The sequence below is a fragment of the Spea bombifrons genome, chromosome 4, assembly GCF_027358695.1.
Source record: "Spea bombifrons isolate aSpeBom1 chromosome 4, aSpeBom1.2.pri, whole genome shotgun sequence".
Lineage (NCBI taxonomy): Eukaryota > Metazoa > Chordata > Amphibia > Anura > Pelobatidae > Spea > Spea bombifrons.
Genome location: NC_071090.1, coordinates 106,811,425 through 106,832,229, shown reverse-complemented (window position 1 = coordinate 106,832,229; position 20,805 = coordinate 106,811,425). Strand labels below are relative to the sequence as shown.

At 40.5% G+C, this 20,805-nt stretch overlaps 1 protein-coding gene across 2 annotated transcripts; it reads right to left on the bottom strand.

Moving 5' to 3' along the window:
• Nucleotides 1-10,471: 10,471 nt before the first annotated feature.
• Nucleotides 10,472-19,802, bottom strand: LOC128491816 (mucin-3B-like). Of its 2 annotated transcripts, XM_053464153.1 has the most exons (15): nt 19,697-19,714; nt 19,339-19,663; nt 17,475-17,576; nt 17,083-17,201; nt 16,566-16,624; nt 15,441-15,532; nt 15,055-15,152; nt 14,422-14,480; nt 13,680-13,819; nt 13,450-13,518; nt 13,015-13,174; nt 12,332-12,499; nt 12,066-12,175; nt 11,648-11,724; nt 10,472-11,166 (listed from the first exon to the last, which is right to left on the bottom strand). In XM_053464153.1, the coding sequence occupies exons 2-15, from the start codon at nt 19,550-19,552 to the stop codon at nt 11,131-11,133; spliced, it is 1,503 nt and encodes a 500-aa protein (XP_053320128.1). In that variant the 5' UTR covers nt 19,553-19,663; nt 19,697-19,714; the 3' UTR covers nt 10,472-11,130. The 2 variants fall into 2 exon arrangements, with proteins under 2 accessions (XP_053320128.1, XP_053320127.1); XM_053464152.1 differs by having other exon boundaries at nt 15,073-15,152; nt 19,339-19,802.
• Nucleotides 19,803-20,805: the final 1,003 nt, after the last annotated feature.

Sequence of the window (20,805 nt, the reverse complement as noted above, 5' to 3'; positions counted from 1 at the left end):
AAAAATACCTACGAGCCATGATCTACCAAACATGTAATGACAGCAGATACCGATGGACCCAGTGATAATGTCTGCCTCTTCTGTAGTCTTTTTAATTCTATTTTTCTCGTGTATGCCCTATGGATTTTTGGACCCGATTGTCATCCCCTTTCTGGCTTTTCACCGCTCAATCCATCTTGGATGCTGCTTCTATAATAATAATATAATTTTTCTATACCACTGCTCTTCATCTGCTGGCCCATTGTGCCAGCTCCCTGTAACCTAAATTCAAATGCCTAATCCTGTCCTACAGAGGCCTTAACAACTCTCTGCTGTTCCGTGAATCTGCTCTGATATCCACCTTCCTCTTTTCATAGTTACATAGTTCATAAGGTTGAAAAAATACCTAAGTCTGTCAAGTTCAACTATTCTACCTAACCTTCCTATTCTTGATCCAAAAGAAGGCAAAAAAACCCTAAATAAGCTACTTCGAATTCTGCCATCAGGGGACAAAAATTCCTTCTTGACCCCAAGAGGCAATCGGATTTATCCTTGGATCAAGAAGCTCTAAAGTATGAATGTTATTTTTTTATAGCCCTGTAGGTCATGCCTTTCTAAGAAAATATCGAGGCCCTTTTGAAGGTATCTAATGTATTGGATAACACCACCTCCCTTGGCAGTGAATTCCATACCTTTATTGTCCTCACTGTGAAGAATCCCTTCCTTTGTTGTCTATGAAACCTGCGCTCTTCCATTCTCAGAGGGTGACCTCTTGTTCTTTGTACATTTATGCTAATGAACAGGTCACTGAAGAGCTCTTCATATTGGCCCTGCATATATTTATATAATGTTATCATATCCCCTCTGAGATGCCGTTTTTCTAGCGTATATAATTTTAACTTTTTTAGTCTCTCTTCATAACTAGTATCTCCCAATCCCCTTATTAATTTCGTAGCCCTCCTTTGCACTTTTTCTAATTTCATAATGTCCTTTTTAAGGACCGGTGCCCAGAATTGTACCGCATATTTTCACATTCCAGGATTTCATTGATGGATTCCCAATTCTCTGGAATTCCCTACCTTACGCTGTCAAACATTCTCCTACTTACTCCACTTAAATGGCCCTCTTCTCCTTCCGTACAAGCACGCTTTAACATGTGTTCATGCTGTTGTCAATCTTCGTCTTTGTAAACATTTTCACTGTTTCCTATTGTAAAAGCGCTACTGAATATGCTGGTGCTACATAAATTAATGCAGTGCGATGTAATGTTCCGTGTTCCATGTGCAATGATTTTTTTTGATCGCTCTACAGTTCTCATAGACACTTTTTCCCCCAGTTCTGTCACTGGACTTTGGTGAACCAGTCGGCAGCAGCTGTCAGTCTCCTGTGCGTTTACTATGATGCCCAGCAGTTAGGAGGAAAGGATTCCCACAAAAGCGTCTGGAACAAGAAAGTCATGGTGAGAACTGAGCATGTAGAAATGCGCCGAAAGGGCTGGTTCACAGAAAAGCGTACGAAGAAAGAAGACGCGGAGAGAAGCGGACGAAGAACAAGAAGATGCAAGGGAAGATGTGGAACATAGGAAGACATTGACAGAGACAGTGTGACAGAAAGTTTAAGCGACTAAGTGATAGTGTGAGAACGTGAGTAAGAGTAAATGAGAGTGTTTTACATTTTAAAGCGTGTGGGAGGGCAGGATGTACTGGTTGTTTGGGCATGATAGGAGTGTGATTGCTATTAGCAATCATATATATATATATTAATAGCCAAAGGATGAGATCAGTTTGCCAAGCAAGTGTAAAGAGAGAACAGAAGGGGTCCTAGAACAGAGCCTTGGAGTACCCCAACTGAGAGAGGGAGGGGAAGTGTTACTGGAGACGGAGATGCTGAAGGTACGATCAGAGAGGTAGGAAGTGAACCAGGCGAGAGCAGCGTCACGGAGGCCGAGATCATGAAGCATTTGAAGGAGAAGAGGGTGGTCCACAGTGTCAAAAGCAGCAGAAAGGTCCAGCAGGATTAGCATGGAGTAGTGGCCCTTGGATTTAGCAGTGAGTAAGTCATTAGTAACTTTAGTAAGGACGGTCTCAGTAGAGTGTCGAGGGCGAAAACCAGATTGAAGAGGGTCAAGCAGGGAGTTGGAATCCAGAAACTTAGTTAATTGAGTATAAACAATTCTTTCAAGAAGCTTGGAGGTGAATAGATGTAGAGAGATGGGACAGTAATTGAAGAGATCAGTCGGGTCAAGGGAGATGAGTATACTGGGCTGGACACGCTCTTCCTGAAGCAAGAGCTCACTTGCGGCTGGGAACTAAAACCACAACTGTATAGTCAACTCTCTTTTTTAACGAATAGACCCCATTGTTCTGAGGACAACGTTGGATTTGCAATAAGGGATTAGGTTACAAATGTCTTGGTGAAACACGCTTCGTTTTTTCATAGGGTTAAAATTAAAAAACTGTGTAATAATAATAATTTGGCTTATCTGGTCTTCCCAGTTTTTCCCCTATAAAAAAATGTATTCAGTTCTTATGTTCAATGTAAGTCTAGGCCTATACTATGCATGCTTACATCCCATCACCGTATTAACTTGGACTAAGTAGTAGCATAAAAGATAAAGTCCTTTTTATTGGGACCCAAATACTTTTGTTATCCAATGTTCCTCTTTTCTAGAGAACATTCCAGTTTTAAAAAAAACATATTTTTTAACAGATTTTATTATTGATTTATTTTAAAAAAATTAATTTTTCAACCATAAGGGTTAATTTTTTTGTTACCATTAAGAAGTTTTTATCATTTTTTAAATTCTTTTTTAATTAATTTAATGATTTTATTCATTGGGGCTATTATTATTCCGTAGGGAATTTTAATGTTCGGGTTAGGGTTTTTCAGCTAGTTGCAAATTTTAACTTTTAGTAATTTTATTTTTATTTGTTAATAGGGTTATTCATTAATGAGTAAATTACGTTTACCTAATGTGACAAACCTTGTAGCATGAGGGCCATAAAATGTCACAATTAGGGGTCTTAAGCATGATCCTCTAGGGCAATCAGGCTCGGGAACACCAACTTGCAGCAAAACAAAATCATAAAAAGAAACAACCTAGCCCCCAATTGTAGCCTCTCTAACTAAACTATGCTGGCCCAGACTGACCAGCCTAATCACCCACTAACTCAACCTCCCAGCCAGACCCAGCTACGCCAGGCTCTGGAAAACCTCCCCAGACAGCACACAAAAGGTCTAGGCAGGTATTGCCTCACTTGGCTCACGGATGGTCTTCTTCTTCAGGGCCTCTCCTTGCCCTGGGAGCGCAGGGAAACTTCCTCTTCCCCCAACAGTCTCTCTGCTCATCAAGCTCAAGGGGGTTTTAATGCCCAGCATCTGTGTCTGATGCCGGCCTCATAGGAATCCCGGACCGGATCCTGCAGACCTATAACCTGTTGGAAAAGCCGGCACAGATTTTCCACTGAAAGGGGGGACGGAGCATTGGACCAGTCTTCTCTCCAATCACTCCATCCCAGGGACCCATATGTTTGATCTCCATAGCAGCTGTACCCAAATGCCGAACTAATCATCTCCCTGGGAATAACAGCGTCACACTACTCATGAACAAAACAAAGAAAAATTTTAATACTTGGTGGGTGGCTGATTAGGTGGGCTGGGAAATTACATGGGTGGCAGGTGCTTGCCCAGAGAAGACCATCAAAAATAGATATTAGCACACTTTCCAACGCACAGTATATCTAAATAACTTCAGCTTAGTGAGTTTTGGATAAAACGTAAATTATTTATTTCATCCTCATAAAATCATATCAAAGGCGGTTCATAGCAACAGGAGGGAGAGCTTCACAGTAATGCTTTAGCCTTCCCATCAGGACAGATAGACTGAATCAAGGACTTTCGCAACATGCAAACCCAGAAGCTTTAAAACCCGAGAGCTGGTTTATAATGCATATATTGTTTATCATAACCACTGAAAAGGTTAAAGGTGAAAGAGGAAGCAGCGAATATATCTACATAGTTTTTCTCCTTTGGACAGCATCATAAAATTGTTCAGCTGTTCTCTGACGTGTATCTACAAAGATAGGTGCCAGAAATACTCTATTCCAGCCTGATAAGATTACTTATTCCAGCAAAAATAGGTTAAGCAATATCATTATCATATAAGATCATTATCATATAAGATCATTATAATATAAGATCATTATCATCATCTGACGCCACATCATTTCCACTAATAACTTTATGCAAAGATCTTTATTTTTTTCCCTTTTTCAACATATGCATACTCACCAAAATTTCCTTCTGGGATCCCAGGAGGCTACTCAGGTAGTGGGTAGTTTGGATCTTTTTTTAGGCTGTGTGTGTAAAATTCAGGACTGTTTGCAGGTATGAATATAGGTTATTACATTACAGTGAGGATGGGCTATGGAGGTATCATGCAGCAGATGGAACCTGAAAATATGCACAATTGTGGTTTATTCACTAAAAGGGAGAGTTGTGGTTTTAACCCCCTCACTTCACTATTTATTATAAAGAGCCAGCACCTTATAGGATGTATTCTATGGTCACTTACTTTTGAAGATTATATATATATATATTTTTAATATTCTAAAAACAAATCTAAAAATGTTTTTTATCCACTTTCTTGTTTTTCTTTTCTCCTCCCCAAGTTGTGTTATGACTTCAACCTTTGGGGCAAATGGAAGTATTTATGACACAAGTAAGATTTCTTATCACACCTCGAAGTTCCTATGACGCATGAATGGACGACTAGAGTTACAAAATATGTTTAATTTTAGATATTCCTGCACCATGGACAGCCATAAAAACATTCTAAATAAAAGCATTTTAGTTATATGGTTTAAAAGGACAATTTAATGTCTAACAGAGCACCACTAGTGATGAACGCATATTAACATATCTTAAATACGCATGAGAAAAAAACAAAATAAAGTTACCGTGTTTGCTCGATTATAAGACGACCCCCCCCAAATTTGAATATTAATTTAGAAAGAAAAAGCCTGAATATGACTGAATTTTCCAACCTGTCCCCCAGGTATGCACATCTGCCCCCAGGCTTGCCATTCTGCAGCTCAGACATGCCTTATACCCCTATGTGCCACTCTGCCTCCCTGATATGCCACTCTGCCCCCCAGATATGCCTATACCCCCTAAATGCCACTCTGCCTCCCCCAAACTTACCAGTGCATCCTCAGACTCCCTGGTGTCTAGTGCGATGAGAGTAGACAACATCCGCTTCTACCCGGCACTTCCGCAGGGGCTTCTATGAATGAGCACCGGAAGGTCATGTCACACAGACGCTCCATCATAGAAGGCCCAGAGGAAGTGCCGGGAGCAGCAGAAGTTGTCTACGAGCATCCTGTAGACATCCACCGGCTGCCAGAGAGCAGGATCCAAGTCCCCTGCAGCGCTGCAGGGGATCTGTTTCTTAGTCTTATAGTCAGACCTCTATTTGAGCTCCGATTGTAAGAAGGCCTCAAATATAAGATGAGGGGTATTTTTCAGAGCATTTTCTCTGAAAAAAAAACCTCGTCTTACATTCGAGCAGATACAGTACTTACATTTAAAAGAATTCTGTTTTTTACAACATTTTTGGTTTGAAGCAGCCAATCAGTGGCAAGAAAGCGCTCCCATGGAAATGTGGAAATCAATGGATGTCGAGAGTCTGAGCCTGGCTTTTAGTGAGTATAATGCATGGGGGAGTCATTGGGGGCTGGTGAGCCGACAAAGTTTTCGACAAACGTATATGGGGGGAACCCATTCATTTGTAAATGATCATTTAAAAGAGAAACTCAACATAGCTATCATATGCATTTAAGCGGATATGAAGTAATATATTTGCAATGACATTCGTCCAGTTAGGGTATAAGTTAGGAAAGTGTAAGGAAGGGGTGGATCAAATATGAAATAATAAGTACCATACAGAACACACTACTAAAAGATAGACCAGTAATTGGCCAATCAATTTGAAGTTTAAAAACTTATTTTTCGTATTGACCAATCAGGTTGGAATGTTTGGTCCTTTTCAGAATTTATGGGGCTGTTTGTCTTCCCATAGGTTCTGTTAACAAAGCCCTAAGAATTAAAAGCCTAAAACTTGCGGGCAGCTTTCATATGACCCAAAAAAACCCAGAGGATCTCATCTTTAAAGGTCTGGAAAACCTATGGGTGGTCCTGCTGGAGGATATGATAGTGAGCAAGGGGTATGGAGCGTCACTAAGGACAGAAACGTGTTAGTTAGCAATGGGCCACCATGTGTGTTCCTCTCAACTCTTTAGCCGTTGACTTCAGCTCAATATTTTTGTGGGTCGAATTAAGTATTTCAGTGGTTTGGGAATCCTGAAATTTTAGAGAACATAAAAAATTACCAGCTAGCTAAGACACTTATAGATCTGACCTCATTTCTACCATATATTAACATAATAAAAAAAATACAAAACTTTAAGGATGATCCATATGGTTAGTGGACAAATGTGAAACCCAATATGAAAAGAAGTTCTTTCCAAAATGTTTGAGGAAGATATATCTGCTATCTTTTGAAAAAGAAGAAGTTGATTTTTTAAGTAAACATGGAAATTACTGGGTTGTCTCTTGTTCTGTTCTCAAAACATTTAAGTAGCTAAAGACTACAGCTCTTAATCAGTCTTACGATATGGAAATCAGCAAGTGTCACAAGCTTTTCATAGCAGAAAGCAGATTATTTATCTGAATGGCAATAATGATAAGTGAAATCACTGGTTAGCAGACTAAAGGCAATTGTTGGAGAAGCTTCTTTCACTCTTTCTTGGTTCCGCTAAAAACGCGTGTCTCTCAAGGTCCATGCCTAGTTTGTTTTATGAACGGTCCAGCCATGGGTAAGACTTCATGCCCTGGATAATCGGTACCCAGCAACCCCAGATCTAGTTATCGTGTATCTAAGTAACTGTAAGAGTAGGTAATGTACATAATGCAACCGTATTCCTCTCACCAGGATTAAAGGGCCAAACAGCCTCTGCGTCTCCTATCTATCCATGAAATCTTCCATCTTTATTTCACTTTCCCACCCCAGCCAAGGGCAATAAAAGACATGGGTCGGTGGGAGACATGAGATGGGGCAGTAAGGAACATAAGGTGCCAAGGGCATTAAGGATCGTGGAGGGTGATGCAGGTGGTAAAAAACAATAGCAACGTATGAAACATGAGGGGCTGAAGGGTGAGGGAAGAAAGTCTGGCTCCAGAGGTTTGGGGCAATGTCTGGGTGAAAATGTCTGAAGTTGTTCCTGCCTGCGGCAGCAGTTTCCCTGATTATCATCGCTTTAAAAATATATTACCTTTTTTATTTATTTTACCCATGCTATGCCCATTCTAAGGTATTTTGGTTTCTGTATGACTAGCTCTTTTTTACACCATATTAATTTTGCATTTTATCTTTATAATATAATCTTTACAGATATCATTATATCTGTTATTCTTTGTGTTTATAAACTAATATTTTTTCTTAGGAAAATTCTTAGGAAAATTATCCATATTTATACACCAGTCCGCGGTGTCGGAGGAAGATATTACAGTCAGGCCTGTATGACAAAGTAATTATTAGTCGCGTGCGTTCCTTTTTGCACAAACTTCATTTTTAATAAAAATTGCCTGTTTGGTTCCTTTTGTACGAATCAACGATAACTAGGGCGTTCTCCGACGAAAGTGACGAAAACAAAAATTTGGTAAGATTCGTTCATTCATAGACGCGTGTAGCCACCGCTATAACAAGCCTCTTGGCGCCATTACGAACTGTTTTGGCACTCATTGATGTGGTAAAGTGGCAGGGATTGTGTATAAGAGGGGTATAAGATTGATATGGTGGTGTCATTGATCTCATGGTCTCATTAATGGTTATGGCTGTGATTGATGGGCCCTACAACATGTGGGCGTTTTCCTTTACTTTTTTTGGCCAATCAGCATTTACAAGTATATGAGTATACAATTTCTTTAAAGTCATCACAATTGAGCTATGCATTAGACTTGTGCATTCGTTTTCGTAGAAACTTAATTTTGGGCGTAAATTGCCTGTTTCGTGCATCTGTATGAATCAACGAAAACGAGGGCTATCTCCAGTGAAATTGAGAAAGGCTAACTGCTAAAGTGACGCAAATTCATTTGGATTTGTTAGACTCATTGCCAGGTGTAGCCGCCATTACCTCTTTGGTGAGTTAAAGTGGGAGGAAACTGCGTAGGAGGGTGCATATTAATGACTGATAGGTAGAAGTAGCCAATAAAACAGGGGCAGGGCTTCATTGATGACTGTGATTGATGGGCCCAATAACCTGTAGGAGTTTTTCCTTACTTTTTTCACTCTGGCCAATCAGCATTTACAAGGGGAGGGGACAAGCATTAGATATATATATGTGTGCTGCCACCATTTTAACTTGTCAGTAGCAGCAGTTACAGACTGGTAGGGGTGTGAGGCAGTGACAGCTTAGCAGAGGCTGAGATTGATGCTCATTACTCATATACAATACTGCAAGTTAATGAATAGTTTATTTTGGTGCAGAAAATGCCCTGTTGTGGGGTGGATTGTAGAGGCTGTAGAGACTACTGTAGTGTATTACAGGGACTGCAGCAGACATTTTCCCCTCTTCCTGAGTAAAGTTTTGTTGTAAACTCTTCCTGAGTAAAGAGAGTTGGTCATTAATGCAGCCAGCCAAACCTGTAATCAGTGGACAAGTTAATTTTTATTATCTTTCTATCATATCATCTATTATTCTTCATTTATGAATTCATATTGACAAAACCAGGCATTATAATATATGTAATATCGGGAAAATTCAGTCCTGCTCCACGGGCCTGTATGTGCCAGTGTCCCAGTGCCCTATTACTACTACGGCTGCTTCTCTTTCACCGGCCTTACTCCAGGGGGAACCTTTTTAAAAGAAATTATATAATATTGGGGAAATTCAGTCCTGCACCACAGGGCTGCGGGTGCCTATCATCTGCCGGTGCCTGCCCAGGCCTCTACTACTACTGCTTACTCCGGAGGGAACCTTTTTCTAAAAAAAATCTGTAATATTGGGGAAATTCAGTCCTGCTCCAAGGGGTTGCATATGTCTATAATCTGCCAGTACCTGCTCTGCCTCTCTTGCATAACGCTAATATACAAGCTCATTTTCTCGACCCTTTTATATCTTTATCTTAAAAAGGTCGGGCTTCCCTATTTGCGCATGCGGGCAGTTTCAAGCATCTTGGGGCTAGTTTCAATGATATATGGGCAGTTACATATACTTTAAAGAATGTGACGGCCTCTTATAGTTCCGCAATAAATAACATCTTTATATCCTTTTTGGACAAAGCAGAGCCTTAGCCAATGTCTCACTTCCCTGTATTGTCCACAGCATCATCGTCAGTTTTCATATTCTGGAACATTCCAGTTTATGCTGAAAAGACTCACTTGTTTTGATGTAAAATGTAACCCTATCTCTTACATCTAGACTTCCTCCTTTGGTAACACCCCCCTGAATGTCATCCCTAATCAAAAAATGTCCACGAATTCCAGCCGGGAAATAAAATGTGTTATCATCATTTTGAGATTCCTTATATTCAGGTGAAAAAAAAGGACAAGAATCTGTAAAGACTGTATTTTTTGTATGTCTTATTTCCCACAACCAATGAACATTGTGTATTTGGGTATTGTAGTGTTTGTGACTCTAGTGACATACTGAGTCACCAAGCTATAGTACCAAATATCACCAATGATAGAGCCATTATCCATGCAAAGGAAATACTGAACGCCATTCCTATTATATATATAAAGCAGTGGCTGCTGGGTATGAATATAAATGGGTCACAAAGTCACACAAAAAGTATTGGTAAAAGCCCAACACCCAGCCATATAATACCCCCTAAAATAGCAGTGTCCCCATGTGAAAGGTTATGAGGCATGTAATATGGGAATATATTTATCACATATGCCCTTGTATGAGAAATCCCCATGTCCCATGTGCACTAAGATCAAATACATCCAGAGGAAAATACAGGAACCTCTAGATGACCCTTGAAGTCCTTCAGCTTGCCAGGTTGTTCTTTAAGGAGTCGAATTATCAGGCTTTTAAGACACAATGGAGAGGAGTTGAGCAGGGTGTAGGCATGTGATAGACCGGACTTGCCCCGAGTAGAAAAAGAAAGACGGAGAGGCCAGAATCATTTGCCATTCCTGGTACCTTCAATGTAGATGTAGAGATCCAAGGTTTGCTTCCATTTGTTAGAATTTTGCCTCTTGCTTCATTTGTTCCAAAGAAGAACCGTTACTGAAGGATCCATGATATTCTTTTTGCCATATACACCATACGTGTCCGTGTGAAGCAGCCCTTAAACCTCTAATTTGTATCACATCACATGTCAAAGGGCTGTGGCAAATTATTTATCAGGCAAGTTTAGTGGTTTACTTTCAGCCTTGTAAACCCCCCCAAATCATTAAATTATAAATAAAACAAAACAAAACATGTACTAGTATATCTATAGTAGTGTATTGAAATATTCATTATATAGGATTTCCTAATCAACACTTCAAATTTTTTTTCAGAGTTTAATATAAAAATATTCAAATGAAATACATTATAGTGATTTTAACTACAGAAAATCATAAATACAAATACGAATAATCAAGCTGTATCAGTGCAAATAAAGAATAAGAATGTCGAAGACCCGCCATTGGTGAAAGAGAGACTGTGTACTATACAGAGACACAAAGTTAATGGCACTTCTGATGCGACCTCCCTAGGTGGCCAAGAGGTATCGTATCCAAGGAACTTTGTGAGGTCAGTGATATGTTCTTGTCTTATCTTCATGGTTAGCGAAAGGAAATGGAAGCTCCTTATGACCCAATTTTTAATGGGTCCAATAATGTTATATCAATGTATGTGTCAACTAAATAGATACACAGCAGTAAGGCTGTTAGAGACCCTAAAGAAAGGTGAGAACTTGGTTTGTGATACAATCATCCTTTCAATCTAGGTGATACAGAGAAGACCCACCGTCATTACAAATTCTTCTCGTTCTTTAGAAACAGGAATAACCAGCCTCAACTTTTATTTCCTGGCCTTTGATCATTTTTAGATTTATATCTGGCCTCGATTTTCAAAGGGAAGTGTTGTGGGCGCCCATTCAAATAGAAGAAATTGTTGGTCGTTGTATCTTCACCTGCAAAGGGAAGGAATACAGAGTGAGACCTGAAGAGAATGAGGTTAAATTAACACAGCCCTAAATGGGTATGAACTGAAAGCACCAAAGCGCCAAATGAGGGAAGGGGGAAGAGTAAAACAAATACAATATTGCAAGCCTGGATATATTACTAAAATGTAGAACAACTATACTGCCAGCCTCGTCCCCAGGTATTATATACTTTTGTCTAGATAATGTATAATAATCCCTATAATCACTGATACAAAATAATCGACACTGATCACTATTGAGTGCCCTTTTAATAAATATTACTAATAGTTCTCAACTAGCAACATAAGATTTTGCTGGCCAAATGCATGACCTTATGTTTCTCTATGCTAAATAGTCTCAGTGTCCTGAAACACAGGAGAAACCATATTAGGATTGCACAGGGCAGAATGGTCCATGGTGGAGAACGCGACACACAAATAACACAATATTCACACTGGAGGAGACATACCTGGATGGTTGTGTCTACATTTGCCAATGTGGGTTTGAAGTATTCTTTACCGGAAAAAGAACTACTTTTTGAATTATCTGAAACGACAGAGATATGGAATGAAACACAGGTGCAGGCTATTCCTCTGTTCCCCCAGGACAGTCCCACACAAAGAAGGAGCTTTGTATCTGCCACTATTTGTACTGGGTCAGAGGAGCTACGAGTCTGCCCCTCCACTACAGGGTAACACACACAGAAGTAGCAGTGAGTCCCTCTACTTACAGCCTGACATATATCTTATACCCCATATGGGGCAACATGTATTTGAGATGGTGTGAGTCAGTGATTCCACAACCCAGGTCTTTGGAAAGATTTTGCAATCAAAGATTAGTCAATGTTGCTCTTCTCAAGTAGAACAAGCCAACAGCACTATACACACCTTCGCCCCCGACTTCACCACCATTCAAGTTTCTGAATCCTTGTTGGGTTTTCCATTCCTCGTCGCTAGCTTCTTCATACCATGTATCCTCATCCTTGCTAAAAGCATCTCTGGAGCCACAAAACACAAAATGTGAGAATCCCAGAACTATATAGTGAAAGATACATAGCATGATGATGACTAAAACCATGAAAGGTCATACAAGGTAATTTGCACCAAAAAACCCACACAAGCTTTCAGAACTATGGAATAAGAAATCTGCTTACGCTTTCCTGTCTCTTTTCTTTCGTCTTAGATGGAATAATGTCACGATGGCGATTATAAGGATGAAGATGAAACCAATGGCTCCTCCAACACCGCCATACAAACCAGCCTTTAATATACGGCCCTGGCATCGACTGTTGCCGTAAATGTATTTGTCTGTATCTGGGCAACTGCGCAAAGATATGAGTAAAAAAAAAAAATCACATTAAAATAGTAATAAAACAAAACAAAATAACTGCTTTCTTCTTTTCTTTCTTCTTTTATGTATTTTTTTTACAACCATTGAGGGCAGCAGTGGAGGAGGAACGATTAGATAAGCAGGACTAAAGAAGAGGGTCGAACAGTGAGACGTTTGACTATGGAATGGTACCCAAATATCACAGCCGTCTTAGAATTAACCCACATCTCACAAAAAAGCTTGAGGGGGTCTAAAGAAACGCTCAGAGGGCATGCCGATTGACTTAAATGGGAAAACTTCCTCGCTGCAGCTTCTCTTAAAGACAAGTGATAGCTTTTATAATATTTTTTTTAACAATCCATACTAAAGTATTTATGAAGTATGAAGTTTTTCATTTGTCCATTTGTAATAGTATTTTTTAAAAAACAATAACCAAGCTAATAAAAAAAAAAAACTGCCCCAGATATATATATATATATATATATATTTTAAAAAAAACATACTCACTAGCATTGAGGCCCGGTTTGTTTGAGCTGACATGTGCCTTCGTTACAATTGTAATAACCATCTAATTTTGTGTCACATATAGATATACAGGATAAGCCAGTAGACGAAAAATCCGGGTAGTAATATTCTCCGAGTTCTCCAAAAACACGTTGGCACATTTCTGAGTAGGGGGGAGGGGGAACATTTACAAAAAAAAAATCAAAGCAATATTCTCATTTCAAAGTTAACCAATAGGATGCAACCAAATCTTTTCTTTTTAAATGTTTTAAGAGATTTATACCGCTGCATTTTTTATGATTATGGTGTTTCTGCATATTCTTGACAGCCTTTTGCCCCATGCCCCCTAAAACAAAAGTGTCCCTGTTGCCATTTCAAATATTGTTAGTTACATGTCCGCCATTTTGATAGAACCCAAGCAAAGTTTCAATGACTTGCCTTTTTCACTTGGAGGGGTAACTTTGTTAGGTTTGATGGATCCGGGAGTGAAACACAGAGATGCATTGGCTATAAGGGGAGAAGAAAGGTAAAGTATACTAGCGTTATCGAGGCCACAGATGGCCACCACACCATGGGTCACATAGCTGGATGTGATATCATGTGAGAGGAGTGTGGGGCAACATTTTTATATTTTACTTGTGTATATGAAAGACATGCTTAGGACTTACAGTCGCAGTTATCGGTGGCATTTACACTTTCAAGTTTTTCTTCAATCTGCTGAAATATCTCTTCATACTTAACAGTCACATTTTTATCTTCTTCATATTGGGTTTCTATAATGACCTCATGTTCCACAATGATTCCGGCACTGGTGGAGATACCAGATTCTTAGTCAGATGTAAATGTTAGTCAGAAATTGCTCACCTAGTTCATCTCCAAAACAATTGAGAGGCATCCTTGGGTCATCCAAAAGTATCCCAGGCCAACACCTAACACCCCTGCTTGGAACCAAAATTAGGACTACGGTTTGGCGTGTCTGTTGAGCAAGTATGGTAAACTACATCTCATGATGCATAGGGGTCCTGATTTAGTACAATGCCTAGGGCTTCTTTAGCGTAATAGGCAGAGAGGTCTCCTGTGACTGGGCCAGGGAGTTGTTAGGAGCTGCCGTTGCGGCATAGACCTCAATCACAGCTTCCACGTGGCCATATTGTGATGCTCTGAAGCTGAGCGCTACAAGGTGGCTCTTCAGGTAAGGTAGGCGGCCCAGGCCCAGCCCTGACTTTCCCTGGCTCCGGCCACATATCCAAACAAAGGTCTCCTGCTTTGGACACCATGCAAAAGGGACTCAAATATGTATTGGAAATAGTTTAAAAAACATCTGTCATGGGGACTAGATGCGTTGGAAGGTGTGCCTAATATGCGATAGGACCTGCTGGGAAAACATGGACAAAGAACATAGGCACTTACTTCTCGGACCTGGTCATTGTGTCTCTGGATTTATGAACACCACGATGTGCCTCTCTTACCTGTACCGAAAGAGAGTCTAGAGTTTAATGCGCAGCACGATTAAAGATTATAGAACAGTATTGGTAGGGAAGTAACATTTAAGGTCACATATTAATTTTTTAGTGTAGGTGTCAAAAAAACATGCATCATAAGAAAAAGCCTTCTGTGACTTGTAGCCATCTGATTTAATAGAGAAAATTGTGATTGCTATGCACTGCTATAAACTAACACAGTCTATATAACGTTAATGTTTCTTTAGCTAAACATTTCAATATCATTAAAGCGAATGGAAGTCCTCGCCAAGCAAGCATCTCGAGCCTGAATAAGCCACTCTATAGGGACTGTGTAGAAAAACAAAAAAGGCCAGAAATGGCATACACGTTGCCTAAACTGATTATTTTTCTAGATGCCCAATGTGGAATTGTAAAAAAATTGTAAAATTAATGTATAAATCATCAGGTGGTGGCCCAAAATCACCAACCATGGGCATGTGATCAGGGTACAATGTTTACCCCAAGGGCACACAACTTGCGCCAGGGGTAAAACCATAATTGAATTAAGGGAATTAATCATTCATTATATTTTATTACTCACTTGATCTTTAAAGTCCACATTCTTGACATCAAGCAGATCTTCCGAATATGGCTTGTCGTGTTTGTGTCCTCCTTTCACTGCTCTGTTTCCTGCCTCACCTGTGTAAAAGGGTAATGTTACCTGTGTATTGGCAGAAGGATGACACACAGTTATCATACCCGAGAGCCTCCAGGATGCGAGCACCCGGAGCCCATCCTTTTGTCTGCTGACATTGGTGGGTGGGGCCACTGTCATCGCAGGATAGGCTAAATATGTTGTGGGTGGGGCTAGCCTCCAGATGTTTACATTTTAGGTTGGGACCCGGAGACCTGAAGAAGCGGTGCTTCACGGGCAAAACCTGGAGGGTTCTCAGGTGTGACAGTAATCTAAGCGTAGTTGGAACTCACAGTTGGAATCGCCACATTCAATGTCCCGAATCCAGCCTTCTACCAGGTTTCTTCTCACTTTTGTTTTATAGCGTGTGCCACCAGCGCCTGGCCTGCCCGAAACAAAAAGTATCAGATTAAATAATTAGATTATTATAACAGCACGGAATTAAATATCGTGTACAACTTCCTGCTTGGGATTCCAATGTCATGGGGAGTGAAGGAAAAATTGTATGACTTTGCCTGTCCACCCCTTTGGTGGAGGCATGTCTGATGTCGGAGCTGGAAAATATAACTATAGAACTTTGCTAAACATAATAACAACAACGCGAGGGATAGATTTCACAGCTGGGTTCAATGTATCACATAGTAATGGTAATTATTAAAGGGGACCTTGACCTTAGGATAGGTGCCCTCTGTTTCCTCTTTGGTCTTGATTAAATATGTTAAACTTTTTTGGCTTTTTACTTGTCTACGTTAAAGCTCGTATAGACTCGTAATTGGAAGACGTGTAGGATGCGGTCAGATAATTCAGAGGATAGGTCTGCTATGTCGAAGGTTGGTGCACCTTACTCAAGTAAGGATTCCAAACCATGACTGGCATCACATGCTTTCGGGCGGCTGGTAGGCCATTCCGACCTTGGCCATTATAATTGGCAATTTAATTACCTGGACATTGCTCTATGCTTTAGAAGGGGTGCCCACCTACCATGCTATTGAGAAGTAGTACCCTGAGAAATCTACCGTATCAGACGTCGCTGACTGTAACCGTTTTTACATTTGGCCATACCTGAGAACTACATTTTCCAACCCAAATATGAACCCTTTACTGACCGATCGCAAACATTCTACTGTAGAGAATTGTTAATTGTGGCAACTAAATGGTTCTAATAATAGTCCTTATGAAAATCACAACTTGCCGGGAGGTAAAGATATTCTGGATAAAGTCACCTGTTTTCAAGCAGGGATTTCAACTGTGAGACTGGGATGCTCACATGTTATAAATTCTCAATGGAATATGAAAGAGTCCGCTCCAGACTGTGTGTCCCTTTCACGCGGTGATGGTAATTTTGGGGCAAAAGCACAGTTTTATAAATAAAACCAAATCCCATCCAAATAGTCCATGGGCAAATCACAAGTACTTACTTCACTGCTGTGATGTTCACATCTTTGTAACCCTTGACATCTTTATATACAAGTCGCATCTAAAAAGAGACAGAGGTTACCAGTGCGATTATATCTATTGCTCAAAGTATGCACATGACTTTAAAGGGACAGTTCTGCTGCTTTAAACGCCATCTAGCTGTCCCTGACACAGAACCCCCCCCCCCGAGCCGCTTGGATCTGCCCGTTGAAATTGATGGAATGATATCCCCCCAAATAAATCAGATGACCAAATTGGGACACCTTTATCGGGGATGTCTGGCAAGGGGGTAGAAGGACAGGGATGGTGTCAGAAGAGGACGTCTGCCCCCTTTACCTGAACCTCCCCTTTAGAACTCTGTGTAGGTGCAGCCTCCATGACAGATGCCCCTTATTCAGGTGAGAGCCTATGTTCCAAGTGTCTCTCTTTCAGAGGTACAGGACCCAAATCCCTCTGTCCCTTCTGACGTCTCTCTTTTCTAGCACCTGGTATGTATATCATGAAATATATATATTTTACCTCTTCCTTGAAATCCTTTTCAAAGCCCTTGTATTTGTCAGATGATTCATCTTTCAGCTCTTCATAATTTCTGTTGCTGATTTTGAGTTCTACTTTAACTGTGGTGTTAACGATTTTACCTGGTTTTCAGTGGAAAATGCAGAACCGCAAGTTAACAAAATCTTGAATTTTCAGGGCAGGAGATGTATTCGGTTCATTGATTTCAGTTAGCCAATCAGTGGCAAGAAACGTCCGACCAGAGAGGAGGCTGGGAGCAGCAGCTTCTCCCTAATATTTACGATTATTTTTTTTATATATTTTTTAAAGAATATATATTAAAGTTCTTAGATTCATGCAGCTTTAACAAGCACTGATAGTCAAACAAACGTTAGTCCTTTTCGATGAACACTTACCAATCTCGACTCTGTTGGTGAATAACTCACAATATGTCCCATACAAATGGTCGGGACAAATACATTTAATTCCGTCATATTCAGCCCCATTCTGGCAGGGATCTGGGAAAGATAAGGAAGCAGGCATTTAGGAATCATGGAACACACACAGGGAAGAGAACAACGAATGAGAGGTTGATGGGAACAGATCTTAAGAGACCTCAAAAAGGAGGTTCCGTGTGCTTGGTAAACAAGTCTAGATCGTAAGCTTGCAAGCAGGGCCCTCTTTACCTAACGGATCGGTTTGCCTATTCCAGTTTTGTCATTCCCCTTAAATATACTATATGTATTGTTGGGAGCGCTGCATACATTGTCAATTTTGTATAAATAAAAGATAATAATAATAAAAGTAATCTTGTACTGAAACATAGAATCTGAAAGCTGATAAGATTCATTCGGCTCCTGTCTAGTCGCCCGTTTCTCCTGCTGTAAAGACTCGGACCTTAATCAGTCGTCGGTCTCATCTTAGATTCAGGAGCCGCATGTCTATCCCATGCGTCTTTAAATTCCCTCACTGTATTAGTCTCTAAAGCTTCTACTGAGAGACTGTTCCACCTAACAACCACTCTCTCGTTTTATTACTGAAAATATATTACTATATCTAAAAAGTGTGTTGTCTGTTTCAAAAGAACCTGTTTATTTGTGGTACAAGGGTGTTTATGAATGGGATTCTGGTGCGAAATTTGGAAAGGAGCCTGGTCGTCATAGTAGGTAATGAAATTGTTGTACACACTGGACCTTTTATCACCTTATTCTGATAAGAACGATTTTCAGACTTTGCACCGGAGCTGCGCTTTACACATTATGCAAATTTTTGTGTACTTCTGTTTGGAGTTCAGCTTTGGTATCTTAACTAGATCAACTAGAAGGAGAAAGACCTTCTGACTACTAAAGGTCAATGGAATAAGATAAACAACACTGCTGTAAAAAGTCGGCCCAGTGTGGGGCTTTTGCAGTAAAAGTCACCCAAATATCACATGACTGCCTAAAATAGTGGCCTTCGGGTCTGTAGAAAAAGGAAGGAGAATATAAAGCAACTTTTCTTTAAAAAAAAAAAAAAAAAAGGAGGGGGAAGCTGCGCTATACTAATTACCAACTGCCTAGGTGTTTCTCATAAAAATAAGTTTGGCCTGGCAAACTGGGCAAATGCTCAATGGAGCGGTGCCAGATGTTGTGGGCCACTTACTTTTTTTTGACACTTCTGGTACTTTAACGTGGATTCATAGACAGGACAGCTTCTACGGCTGGGGGGTCATATAACATTACTGTAACACCCGGAGGAGAATTGTGCTGCTAAGGGGTTAATTGTGCGAGGGCATGTCGGTGTAAGTTTTCATTGTCACAGAAATATTTAATATGCATTTCTTTAGATCTAGAATGTTCTAGAGTGGCTGAACACAGTTGAACCAGGAGCTCGAGAACCCCGGTTGACAGGATAGGGAGTACAGCATAAGAATCCTGTTCTCTTTTTTAACCAACCACAATATTTTTAAACAATAGTTAATTGGCATGATCAGGTAGACAGAACATTACATAGACTTTCATGTGTCACTAAAAGATGTAAAAGTAGGACCCTTTCTGCAATGACAAGACTCGGATAGTTCTGCGTGTATGGCGTTTAAGCCCTGCAGATGTGAAGCAACGTATAGCTTCAAGGGTCTACTTAATTTTTTTAAATTAATGGGGATGCTCTCAAATCTGCCATTTCTATGTTTGCATAGCAGTGCCAAGTATACGTACCCTGCTTGTGCGTGTGTGCGTGAAAAAAGGTGTCAGTTCAATATATATTATGCGAACACAGTACGGGAAAAATACATTTTCTTACTTTTTATAGTTGTGGTTGTAGTTCTCGTTGTAGTTGTGGTTGAACTTGTGGTTGCAGTGGTACTCGGTGTTGTAGTCGTTGTAGTTGTTGAAATGGTGCTTTCCGTTCTTGTAGTTGAAGGTTCTGTGCTCGATAAATCTGTTACAGGAGATGTTGCTGTTGTTTCAGTCACAATTTCTACTGTTGTTGTGTCTCTTAAAGTAGATGTTGCCATAGTTGTTACAGTAGTTGTAGATGTTACAGAAGATGTTTCCACTGGTGGTGTTTCAGTAGAGGTAGATGTGTCGACTGTGGTGTGAGATGTTTCCGCTACTGTTGTGTCAGTAACACTAGATGTTTCTGCTACTGTTGTGTCAGTTACAGGTAATGTTTCTGCTGATGTGGTGCTGGTGGCAGGAGATGGTCCTGATGTTGTTGTCTCAGAAACGACAGGTGTTTCTGCTACTGTTGTGTCTGAAATAGGTGATGTTTCTGCTGGTGTAGTATCAGTCACAGGAGATGTTTCCACTGCTGTTGTATCAGTAACAGGGAATGTTTCCGCTACTGTTGTGTCAGTAATGGGAGACGTTTCCACTGCTGTTGTATCAGTAACAGGGAATGTTTCTGCTACTGTTGTGTCAGTAATGGGAGACGTTTCCACTGCTGTTGTGTCGGGTGCAGCAGATGTTTCTGCTGTTGTTGTTTCTGAAATAGGTGATGTTTCTGCTGGTGTAGTATCAGTCACCGGAGATGTTTCCACTGCTGTTGTATCAGTAACAGGGGATGTCTCCGCTACTGTTGTGTCTGAAATAGGTGATGTTTCCGCTGCTGTTGTGCCTGAAATAGGTGATGTTTCTGCTGGTGTTGTATCAGTCACAGAAGATGTTTCTACTGCTGTTGTTTCAATCACAGGAGATGTTTCCACTGCTGTTGTATCAGTAAGAGGGGATGTCTCCGCTACTGTTGTGTCAGTAATGGGAGACGTTTCCACTGCTGTTGTTTCAGTTACAGGAGATGTTTCTGCTGCTGTTGTGTCTGAAATAGGTGATGTTTCTGCTGCTGTTGTATCAGTCACAGGAGATGTTTCCACTGCTGTTGTATCAGTAACAGGGGATGTCTCCGCTACTGTTGTGTCAGTAAAGGGAGATGTTTCCACTGCTGTTGTGTCAGTTACAGCAGATGTTTCTGCTGCTGTTGTGTCTGAAATAGGTGATGTTTCTGCTGGTGTCGTATCGGTCACCGGAGATGTTTCTACTGCTGTTGTATCAGTCACAGGGGCTGTTTCCACTACTGTTGTGTCAGTAAAGGGAGACGTTTCCACTGCTGTTGTATCAGTCACCGGAGATGTTTCCAGAGCTGTTGTATCAGTAACAGGGGATGTCTCCACTACTGTTGTGTCAGTAATGGGAGATGTTTCCACTGCTGTTGTATCAGTAACAGGAGATGTCTCCACTTCTGTTGTGTCAGTAAAGGGAGACGTTTCCACTG